We start from the raw sequence: 12500 nt of genomic DNA on the forward strand, positions 1-12500 counted from the left end.
TTTTCCACACTCGGTGCATTTGAACTTGCGGTTGCCGGCCCCTTCACTCAGCAGCTGGGACTGTGGAGGAGATAGAACAGTTTTCACATCAGTGCCACCTAAACGTGTTGTGTGTGGGAGTCACAAGTGTGGGAGTCACAAATGAACCAGGCACTGGGCGAGATTTCAAGGTAGCTGGCCTTGAGAAGGAATGTAATGAGTTTGTCATAGCTTCAACGGTAGGCTACTTTGCAAAACAATAACACTCCCTCACACAAGTTAACTAGCCTATATCTAACAGTTTTTTMGGGGGGGGTTACATCCTAAATATCGTAAACAAAATGATGAAGCACACAAACAACTCTAATCGATTTCGAGAATACAGTGTGGGTTGAGTTTTTGTGTTCTGTTCAAAGGTAACTGTTTAGTGTAGGTGCATTTCCTGCATTTGAAATTCAAATGAGTGCAGATAACAAACAAAAGCAATGTCTAGGGAGATGAAGCCCCCACAAAGAACTTCATGAGCATGATGTGGGAGGTATACATTGTTACATTTTCAATACCAAAAAATCCCTTTTCGCTAATGCTTGCTGAGGAGTCTATATACCGGTAGGTGCGAAAGTGTGTGTGTGATTGTGTATGGAGTTAAGACATTCCTAAGGCAGGTGACATTTTAGGTTAGGGCATGTGATTAGGGTTAGCCTACTGAATGTGGCTTGAAGGGGACTACTTTGTGAAAAAGCTATCCGAAAAATTGGGCCAATGAACGATGTGGAACCTGCCATCATAACCAAATGTGTGAACAATTAACCCACGATAAACATGTGCTCTAGGCACACCGAAGATAAGCAAAGTAGCACAATTCACACATTTACACCAATAGCACTCAGTATCACTCAAATCAAAATCCCTCCACAGTCCGGTGCACTAAGGTAATCATAATGACCTTCCATAAGATCCTTTATTTAACTATTTTAACTGGAGAGGAAGTACAAAAATAAACAAACACTTAGTCATTTGAGGATTATGATACTCCAGATCACTGGGGAAAAGACCATCTGCTCCTATTTAAGTCAGTCTGGAGGGGGAAAGGGGGAGTCAGGTGAGGGGGTGGAGGCAGTAGAATGGGGGTGCTGCTTCACTGCTTTTGTCACAGTGGGCTCAGCGCAAATTTAAGGTTTGAATCTGACGTGCTTAATTCAGGAAATCTCATTATAATTACAGTATAATTGGAAAATTGAATGATTCCACTGCTTATTTGCATGGTCCGTTATGAGACAGTTGTAGACTCAGTTATAGGACAGAAAAAATGTCTACACTTTTGGTTTTGATCTTAATGTTCACAATGGCTGGTTGTAAATGGTTGTGCTTGTACTGATTCCCTGGTTGTACTTACACAATAGGTACATTTTAGATGCTACACTCAACGAAAGCACTTCTTATCGCTGTTTATTAAACCATAGGAAATTGTTCATATCTCTAGCGCTATCTTTTCGAGTGCTAATTTCTAATCAAATCTGTTCCAGTTCCAGCAACAGCTGATGCAAAAAGTCAGATGGCCTGAGGAAGGCAATATGCTAGCACATCCCACGCATGCCTCACTGTAGGCGGAAGCTTGGGGGAGCACAACAAAATGCAGCTGCGAACAAGCAGTGCGGGGTCTGATTTTTTTAAAGAACAAGAGCTCAAAAGTAACTTGTTGTAATGTGAGAGGAGTAGAGGACGATCGGAAGAGGAAATTAGAATAATCATTCACTCAAGAGAATAGGATTCTCGATGCAGAAGACAAGTGCATGCAGCAACCATGAGGAAGACATTAAAGCCCTTGCAATTAACAACAATCTTAGATGGGGGGGGGAAAGAGTGAAGGGCAATGAGCTCAAATGATACTGTGTTTCACACAGAGCACTGACCGACCAACCAAACGACACAACCGAATGTGTGAAGGAGATCAGTTGAGGAAAGAAAAGGGGATGAGAAGGAGGAGAAGAAAAAGAGAAAACGATCATCCCCTGTCTGTCTGCCAGTCTTACCTGATCTCTCCCTGGCTTGTGCGTGGCCATATGCCTCTCCAGCTGTGTGCGGTGAGAGAAGGTCTCACTGCACAGGGGGCAGGGCACGCTCTCCTCGTTCTTCTCATGGCGGTACTTGATGTGCTCCTTGAGCGATGTCAGCCGCTTGTAGCCCCGGTCGCAGTAAGGGCAGGTCAACAGTTGGGCGAAAGCATCTGGAGTCCCAGGTGGCAGGTCTGGGTAGAAGAAAAGGGGAGGAAGAGGAGGAGGAGGGCTCATAAGGTCAGCTAATAGACACTGATGGGCAGCATGCCAAGGTTGTAAACGGAGGAAGTGTAGCAAGCTACATAATTATCTCCGCTTCAAAAAGCCTCAGTCGCCAACAGCTTACACTTAAACACACACTACCCATAAAAGTCACTCAGTAACACTATTGGGGACAAAGTCATAAAAGTGGTAGACCTATAATGCTATAATAGTCCTGGATTTACTGTAGGGCTATTTATTTTCTGGATTCTTACCGTTTTCGTTTTCGTCTTGCCCAACGGCCTCGGGAGTTCCGAGTCGTGTCACTTCCTCTGGGGCTTCTGGGTAAATTATGGCAGTGTCTCCACGCTGCAGGTACTCAGCGATGCTGGCCGAGTGGCTGTCACTCTCCTCCAGTTTATTACGCTTAGTGAAGTACTCGTCAAGCTCCGACACCCCATCCATACTCTTCACTGTATAAGACAAGGAGGAGGAGGAGAAGGGCATGTAGAGAAGAAGAGAAATGGAGACAAATACAAATATTTGTCAGTCTCATTCGTCCTTCCCCCAACTTGAGAGATGTGCTGCAAAGCTACAGTTTATTGGCCACACAGGAAACAGACTGGTCTCTAAATGTGATGAACTGAGGGAAGAAAGCACTAAGCCACTACTTAGAGGGGAGTATACATTTAAGTTACCGTTAATGCTGTCATGTAATGGCTTCTACAAAGAAAAATCAGAGACAATTCCATCATTAAGTGATGTTCACAACCCATCTTAAATGGTGGAAAAAAAGCTTTTAAACATTTTAACTTAAATATGTCCTAGTATAACGGGTAATTGGTTTAAGTTGCAATTAGATTTGCTGGGTTTACAGATCTCACTTAGAATTCTCTCTCTACATAATTTAAAGCAGAGATTTGATTATAAGTAAGATAATGTAGGGTTACATCTACTTAACAGTCAGTGTAGGCATAATGGTATATCAGGTATCTAATGCATTCATCAGCTGATTTAACAAATCAGGGCAGTTACTGTAATGTGGCTACCTTTATGTCTTTGGATTATTACTGTTTGCTATTGGCTTGTGAGTTATACGCTGCTGTGTATATTTTTCATTGAACTGTTAACAATATCCTTAAAACAAAGGACACCAAACTGTCGCCAAGAGGCCTGGATCCCTTGTAGTCACTCTAGGCAAGGTTTTGTTGATAATACGCTCAATTGCAAAGACCTTTTGACTCACTGCAAGGACAAACTAGCATTTTATTTTCTGCTTGTAACCAATTTGAAAGTACATGAACCAAACAAATGAGATTTTGGTCAAAACTCAATTTTGCAGCAAGATGTGATTTGCGCTGCACTCTCACTCAACCTAAAACTGCTTTGCTTTCCCTCTTGCGTTGCTGCACATGGAGGGATATTATCTTGCATGGCTGTTGACTGTGTGTGTTTCCTATTAGGTATAAATCACCTGCTGCACAGGGATATTATAATCAAGTCTCTTCCTAGTGTCTTGCTGCTGAGGATTTAATGCTGGAATGGGGAGTTATAGTAAACATGGTGGTACAGTTAAGAGGGTGAGAGTGGAACTCACCTGTACCATTTCCTACAGAGTGAAGAGACCCCTCTGGCCCCAAGGATTCATATTCCTCCTTCCTTTCATCTGTGAAGGAAAGGAGAAATGCGTTTAAAATCGGACAATCAACTGTGGCTAACACAGCTCTCAATAAACTCAACACTTGAGGCAAAGTCAACTGGAATGCGCATGCTACATGCTACCCTGACAATACCGTTAACAAGTACCTCTTTCCATTCAGCCCCAGCTCATAATATGAATGTATTTTCCAGATAACGAAGGACAGGCAGGCGAGGGGTGTACATATACTGTGCCTATTGTGTTTGTTTCTCCTGGCCCCAGTCATGTGACTCCTCAACAGGAGTCACAAGTATCATAAGCTTCCCCTTCAAAAGAGGGATATACAACACCCCTGACTGTGGCAATAGAGGATGGGGAAGAAAACAAGAGCACAGTCTCCTTTTCTCCCCCCTCTCCCCTCTTCATTGCAGCAGGTTACTTTTCAAAACTTCCTTCCTCATGAGCAATGAGTGTCAAACAGGAACCTGATGCTGTGCTTTTTATAACAAAATAGTCTTGCTATGAGTCAAAGGAGTCACAAGGTACTGTACACGATTTATATCATACATTTATACTCAAATTACACATTTTGTGGCCCACAAGAGTAAAAGGAAGGTTAAAGGTACAATGCATGGAAATCAGTTTTCCTTAATTAATTCATAAATAATGTAGATGAAAACTATTTTCTTTCTCATAGTTCCAAGACTATGAATCCATGTAAATAAGAAGCGAGGTCTCACTCTTCTCCCTACCACTTAAGTTTCCCCCTGCACCACACAGATAAAGTGGTGGCACTGCACGCTTCAGAAAATAACTGCAAAAATGCTGCCTTTTCTGATGGGGAAAGCATTGTTGCTTCCCTTAGCCTCAACTTTTGGTTCATTGGGAAGAGAATCATTGCCAGACTTTTTAGAATGAGTTTCATTCAGCCAACATGGGGCTTTTTGTGGGTTCCAGGCCTCAGAGTAAGGACAAAGGCATGTGAGTCACGCCCTGTGCCACTGTCGTAGAATTTAGACACTGTACTCAAGTGTCATTCTATTTTCAGTAGGCCCCTCCTTCACTACACTTACAGTACACTTGCACTGAATATGAAATCTCAAATATAAAATGGAGGCTCATTGTGTTTTCAGTAGTCTTTTTTTCCTAGAGAGGCAGAGGCAAGATGGCGGTTAAAGTAAATTAGCATTTCAGTTCTGTTTTTGGTAATTCTGTTTCGACCCTGTGCATTCTCGATGTGACTCAAACCTCCACAGTTCAAGACTGCTTCTTCTTTTCAGTACCGTGAAGTGACACCCGAGTCTTTTACATCTGTTGCCTGAGTGAAATTGATATGAAAAATATGTGAGTTGTCTATCTTTCGTCAGTTTACCTATAAATGTAAAATACCAGCTCAATGAAAATCATCCACCAGTTTAGCATTAGCTATAACAGACTGTAGCAGATGTGCTAATCTGGCATTGATTACTTTTACAGCTTTCTCATGATGGCCATGATAATGATAACATCTATGCTCTCCGCATCAAGGCTCTTTTCATTTACATTTAGTTTTGGACCGCGTTCAAAATCAAAAACTTCTTCCTAGTACTTTCTATTTCCCAGTTCAGCGGGGCAGCGCGCCACCAAGTCATTACCAGAGACGGATAGCCGACGCCGGTCCGTTTTTTAAAACTGGGCGTCTTACATGAGTTCACTCTGCACTCTGTATCTGTCAGGTGGCACTAGAATGGTGGGCCTATTATGCATGTAAATTGCCATCATAAAGCTCCAAATTTAATTTAGGCCTGTTAATGAGTCCTGCAAAAGCCTGGCTCCCTCTTAACGATCCCGTTTGGCTCCTAATTAAAAGTATTTGTCTTTGAGGTCCTGGCGACACCGGTTGTCCTGTCACTGATGCAGATGAGTTGGAGGGGGAGGAGTGGATGGAGAAATATAAAGAGAAAGGGGGAGAAGAGATAGGGAGAGAGGGAGGAAAAGAGAGAAGGGGGGGTTGACAGGTTTCGCATGCGCTACTTGCTCATTGTTGATAGCTCTGCCTGTACAATATCGCAATATGGGGGAGTTAGAGGCTGCGCTGGTCACGGCCCACTAAACTGAGTCTAGTTATAAAGAATTTTATTTCAGGTTGTTTTCCTAAATATATACAGGGTTAAAATTATGGGTCAATGAGAATGAAAGGTGGCGCTTCATATGTTAAACTGAAGTATTGTGACATATTCTGCTCTGCCGAGACCTTGAGTACATTGACCTTTTCGGAGTTGACTTTATTCCTATGAAAGTATGTGAAAACAATGAGGAGACAGATGACATGCTTTTACAGAGCCAAGAGAAAAAGAGAAGGAGAGAAAAGAGGGGAGGGAGAACATTGAGAGGACAGACGTGCTACAGGGTGTGAACAGTCATACAGCGATGAGTATGTGTGAGAGGGAGGGTGAGTTGGACACACCTCAGGGAGGGAGGGAGGGAGGGAGGGAGGGAGGTGGGTTTGCCGACGTGAGCCTGTGAAACAGCTAAAGTGCTGACTGTGCTTCAGCAGCAACACGTCCCACTAGAGTAGAGCACCATGTCATACTCTACAATCTCCTGTCAACCTCACAGGGCACCGAAAAATAGGAAAATACACAGTATCGAACAAAGCCACTTCCCAGGCTCAAGCTATTTTAGCAGAAACTGAAAAAGGTGAATAGGTACTGTATTATTATAAGATGTGTAATTGAATAACATCAGTGATATTATTTTAGTGTCTGTCGTTCTGGAGGGGTTGTGCTGATGTTGTTGTGCTGTGTAATTGATTTACAACAGTGAGGTGTGTTGCCTATTCACTGATTTACGTTCTACAGGTATCTTGAGCAGATCACTCACCAGTCCCGTTGAGGTGTCCGTGCGGGTTTTCTGCCAGGCGCCAGGCGTGGTTGTGGCTCTGCCGCCCGTCCCTGCCCTCTGACCCCTCCTCTGCTCCAGCCCTGTAGGACAGCAGGGCGTGGCCCACCCTGGGTGATGCCTCCAGGTTGGGAACGCCGGCCCCAATGGGGCTGCTACCCTCCTCCCCATTGGTTAGACCATTCTCCTCTGAGACCAGAGTCCTGTCATCCTCGTCTGTCTCGGAGCCCGTCTCCACCACATTCTCATAGTTCAGCACTGCAAAACACAAACAAAGAGACGCTGTTAGGTTTCTAAAACAACATCCAACTAACTTGGCTCTAGAGGTAAAGACTAAAGTAGTGGAGGCAAAAGCTGAAAGTCACATTCCTGTGTTGAATAGTTTGGGGAGCTTTTTATACATCCCAGACACTCTAGGGACCAAGTGGAAATGGACAGCTTGTAAATATTACATCCCTGAACTTTGATAAAATGTGGTTGATTTGATTCAGGCTGAACCCAAGGGCCTTCACGCCAACCTATAAATATGTCCACTTCGGTGTTGAAGAAAAATACTCTGAAAAAGGTGCATGAGAAAGGCAGGCATAGACCCAAAAGAGAAAAAGGGAGGGGGGGAATAACACAAAAAATTTAAAAGCCATGACATCATGGGAACTAGGCGCAGGAAAGAGGGCCCTCGGGGGTGGAAAATAGAACACAATTTTCAGGTTCATTTTGAGTTCTGTGTATGCCTAATAAAGCAATATTTCGCCAAGCTCTCATGCGCGTTATCTCTGGGGGCCGCTGCCAACTCCAGAAAGCGAGAGGGACGTGGCTAAAAACAATGCGTTTTGAAGTCAATTGCTTGTTTGGGGATATTATTTGGTTCCCCTCGACAGTTTTTCAAACCCATAAACCTTTACATCCTAACGGCATACCATTCCCTCACTCGTCTCTTTTTTCACTTTTCCCCTTTGGGTACATCGAGATTAGGCTTTGCATATCTGTTCATAATATGATCTTTGTCTGACTGTATGGTTCGGCACTTGCCTCCCGGACAACTGCGCAACAGGTGCAAATTAAAAAGAGGAGCCATGGTGGGGTGGGCTGAAATCTGCTGACCTGGGCTGAATACCAAGAGCAGCAGAGGGGGGTGGAGGGCGTGGGACAAAACCCTCTTTAATAAAAGGTGTGACCACAAGGATTTAGGGGGAGTTCAGACAGGGTAATGCCCTCTCTGATCAAAAAAAAGAAAGAAAGAAAGAGAGAGAGACAGAGAGAAAGAAAAGGCTGAAAAGTGAGACGTGAAAACACGTTGTGTGGTCTAGGTATATGTTGTATATAATATGATTTCATTCAACGTCTTAACCTCGCGCTCACTCTCACACACCCTCCCCTCTTTAGTCCCGCTAGACCAGCAACAATAGTGGTTTTGCCTTTTCGCTGAATGAAATATCTGACCCTTTTTAACTCTGAGCTAAGAGCAGTTTGGAACAGACCAGTGAAAAGACCAGCTAGCATCCTGTCCAGTTTATAGAAAGTGTGTTTTCTCTATCAAGACTTGCGTGTGTTATTATGCCACAGAAAATATGTAGGCACATTTACTTTAGGAAATTATATTATTCAACTCATTTCTTCCAGGAAAAAGGGAGAGGAAGATACATGCCTCACAGTTATAGAATCACTCACCAACTGACAAAGATAAATGTTTTGGTGGAAAAACACGAAGACAACTGTTTGTTTGTTACTTTACTTATGTTGCTCAGATACTTGGCCAGTGTGTGGCTGTTTTGTATCTGTGTTGCGGTAGGCAGACGGAGAAAAGCCAGTGACCTCCCAAACAAAAGCAATTCATGAGACTGTTTGCCTCCTAGGTCACATGGGTCTAGTAGTGTGGCAGATGTCACAGAAGGCTGGACTAAAGCTACAGGCTGGGATCTTAGTTTCTCTGTGTCTCCAAATCAATAGTTCTGGTTGGAAATGACTTCAGACACACCACCTGTATGTACAATCTGTCATTAATCTAGATAGCAGTTAGAAAACAGTTTTTCAGTAGGTTTAGTCAGGATAAAGCGAGATATAACAACTCAGAGCCCGGAGAGTGAGTGCGCTTTGTCTCCAGTGACATCTTTGATGGAGCGCCACCCTTCGCTCTGTCTTGCCGCACCTCTATTGTGTGTGGAAGCGCCGCCGTTCCGACCTGCTGATCTCATGGAGATCCATTGTCTCGGCCCGTCACCTCTCCACCGATCGATCCTTTGTGCTCATTCAAGGAGCCCGAGACAAAGCAGGGACAACGCTTGCTATTCTCCTCTGAACGCTCTCTCCCTCTCCCGCTCTCTCTCTCTCTCTCTCTCTCTCTTTCTCCCTCTGCTGCTCTCTCTCACTGCTCAACTAAGGTTGTTCCACAAAGACATTAATCTTGACCCTCCCTAGCTGGTTTGGTCATCTCCTCTGGTATATTTTACTCCAGGCAGATTCTCAGTAAGAAGAATGGCCTTTTTTATGTCACTAATGCCTCCAGCTGTTTCAGTGAAGGACTTAATGCCTCCAACTCTAGTCACAAGTTCCAAGCAGGTGGCTTTAAAAAGGTAGGCTATATCGATCACAGTATTTGTCTACAATGGTGCAGGTGGTGCAGGGTAGGAGTACACTTCCTTACCGAGAATCCCTTCTGAGTCTCTCTGAGGAGGATGTAGAATGGTTGGTTTGTTGGTGGATTATCACCATCCGATGCCCAACCCCTTCCACTGTATCTACTTTATATTCAAGAAAATCAATAGTTGAGGTTAGGAGGTGGAGCTTTCTGGCAGTGCAGAGCACCGTTCATATCAAATTATAACAGAATAATACTCTGTCTACATTATATATTACAGTTAACCCCATCATCCTTTCAATATAGAACAAATCCACTAAATCCTATGAAACAGACATTCCAGTAACGCAACCATTAACTACAACAGCAACAAACAAACAAATATCTAACTGCCTTAGAATGAGCGTGCCCCTTGAGGTGTGTAAATGCAACTAACAGGTGCATACCATACCTGCCACATATCATATGGATTTCGTAAAACAACGGAACCCACTCCACATCATCGCCTATCCCACAGTGCATCCCCAGGCTCTGCAGAGACCACACCTGCCCTCTCCTCGCATGAGGGAGGCTTCCTTCCACGTCGTCCATTTTAAACCGCCCCACAGTGGAACAGATTAATCAGACAGAGCCATTGCCTGCACGTATGCCATGAGGGGCTAGTATCCACACCCACACAGTCTCTTTCTCTCTCTCTCTCTTTCTCTGTGCAGCTCAATGAAAAAGCCAGTTCCATATTCAAACACACACACATTGGTGTTTGATATGATAATAAAAAACGACACAGGTTTCAGGTCTACTGCTCGCTCCAGGTGATCCTCTGCTGCGTCCTGTCTCTCTTGTCCACCGCTACGACTGCCTGGGTAATGAGAGATGAGATGGAAGCTACCGGAGAAAAACCTCTCTCTCTGTTCTACCTCTCTCTCTTTTCTCTCTTTCTCTCGCTGCCTGTGAGTGGTGCAGATCACCTGAGCGAACAACTGGAGGGGGAGGGGGAGGTGAGTGAGTAGGTAAGGAAGCACTGCCTGAATGCTGTGGAAATGAGGTCGCTGCCTAGCGGCTACAGACTGGAAGTGGTCCAACATCCATCTAATGATATGCATACACAGACAGGTAGGGGGATTTACACAGGGAGGTGGGGAATAAAGGTGTACTAATGCATTATTTCCTAAACATTTTAGAAAGAAATAGCCTACAGCATGAATTATTTGCCATAATAGTACAAATACTCTGAGGGACATGAAACGAATCAACCAAAGAGTGTGTGTCAATATTTGTGTTGTTGTGTGGGCCTATATAACTGAATGTTTATGTTTGTGTGTGTGTGTGTGTATATGTGCCTGTGCGTGTGTGCATGTGTGTGTGTATTCATGCACTTCTGGGGAGTGCCAGCCAGGAGAGAAGGGGTGGTTCCAGTAGCCTGCCTCTAATTGAATTAAACTCCCATTTATCTACGGGGTCCTGAGAACAGGCTGGAAAAAAGGAGAGAGAAAAAAAGCGAGAGGTGCAAGAGAAAGATCTCAGAGTTTTACTCAAGCGGCCCAGACACCCCCCCCCCCCCCCTCTTTCTCAGGCATCTCAATCCCTTTCCCTCCTTTCTCACCTCTCTCCGCCAATCCCTCCCGTATACCGGAGCCACCATCTGTGCCCTGCCTGCGCACATGTTACTCCTCTCGACAAATGTTCAAGACCCCCACCGGCCCCACACACTTACACACACACTTTTACACATACATGGCGTACAAACAAAAAGCCAACTAGGATCCCTTTGGATAGCCGACACACAAGACTGGAGGAAGTTAAAGATAGAAAACTCTCAAAATGGTTCCTTCACATGGTGGCTCAAGACAAGCCAAAGCCTTCAGAAACAAAGGCCAAAACAGACAGAAGTGTGAGGTTATCACACTGCAAGGATTACAAGTGAAATACAAAGGACTGACTTTAACCTGATGCTCAACCCATATGATAAAGGACCTTTAGAACAGGTGAAAGAAGAAGCCCTGAGAGGAAAAAGGGGGGTGATAGAGATTGATAATTCTGTAGAGTCATAAATTTGCTCGATTTTTTTTCTTTATGGAGTTAATACGGGTCAATTAATATGCAAATCTAGGAGCAGATGCTCGGCAGCTAGCCGCCTCCTGTGTGATTCTGGCTTGTCCATCACTAGCGGTTAGCAATTTTACAAAACAACACACACACACCACAGAGGCTGTTCACAGAACTAACAACGCTACGGGTTACGAACCTGAACTGAAACCAGTGCCCTTCTGCCATATAAAGACAGCCACACTGTTCATACTCTTTATTCCATTGGCTTTTCGAGCCATTCCTCTCAATGTGGCTATGTTCTGTGATATAATAAACTGCCAAAATAACTGTGCAGATCAATTTAGGCTTTTCATTTTCTCTGTGATGTTGACCTGAATTCACTTAACTAAATGGATTTTGCTCTTGGCTGCAGGTTAGCCATCGATTTAACACTAATTCAATTTTTTGTACGACGACGAGGTGCTCCATATTTTGCATTGATTTCAGCGGAAAATCAAACCCAATAGGATAAGTGATCCTTGATTTGAGTACATCCGTATATTAAAGTGAACCTGGACTCTATCTATCTAGATTGTGCCTTGCTACTTGTTCTTGTACCGAGGCCAATTGTGATTTTCACCTTTGTAGACTGTGTGGTGCAGATGGCCACAGAAGGGGCCATTAGGACATTAGGAGGGTTTTAAACCACGTTCCACAATCAGGAAGACAGGTTGCTCATCAAATATTCAGGCAGGAGGAAGGAGGAGTGGTATTTCTGCCTAATATGAGTGCCCTGCTGTCAGGGTAGCAAGTCAAGACAAAATAACACACTTAATAATCATAGCTCCACTCTGCTATGAATTTAGCTAGTCTTGTTTGTGCAAAGTATAAATCTCACAGAGTCTCGTAAATATTGAGGAGCTGTTTAATTTAGCATAACCTATTTGGTATGTTGGCGCTGGGGTTAAATCCTAAAAGCAATATTTTTCCACAAACCCTGGAAATGACAGAGAGCAGAGATGGCTTCTCTCTCATGTTCTTTCATTAGACTGTATCATTTTTATTCCCCTTATGAGTTGTCTATGAAGCCTAATTGTTCCCTCACACACTGTCCCAACCTCTCCCTTTACACACACACACA

General features: G+C 43.9%; 1 protein-coding gene across 1 annotated transcript in view; it reads right to left on the reverse strand.

Annotated features, from left to right (window-relative positions):
• zeb2a (zinc finger E-box binding homeobox 2a) overlaps nt 1–12500 on the reverse strand; it is a 52436-nt gene that overhangs the window by 8041 nt on the left and 31895 nt on the right. Inside the window, 4 exon segments of the mRNA XM_070447721.1 lie at nt 2013–2227; nt 2513–2710; nt 3835–3903; nt 6739–7014. Coding sequence (XP_070303822.1) covers nt 2013–2227; nt 2513–2710; nt 3835–3903; nt 6739–7014 — 758 coding nt within the window.

The sequence above is a fragment of the Salvelinus sp. IW2-2015 genome, linkage group LG2 (genome assembly GCF_002910315.2).
Source record: "Salvelinus sp. IW2-2015 linkage group LG2, ASM291031v2, whole genome shotgun sequence".
NCBI lineage: Eukaryota > Metazoa > Chordata > Actinopteri > Salmoniformes > Salmonidae > Salvelinus > Salvelinus sp. IW2-2015.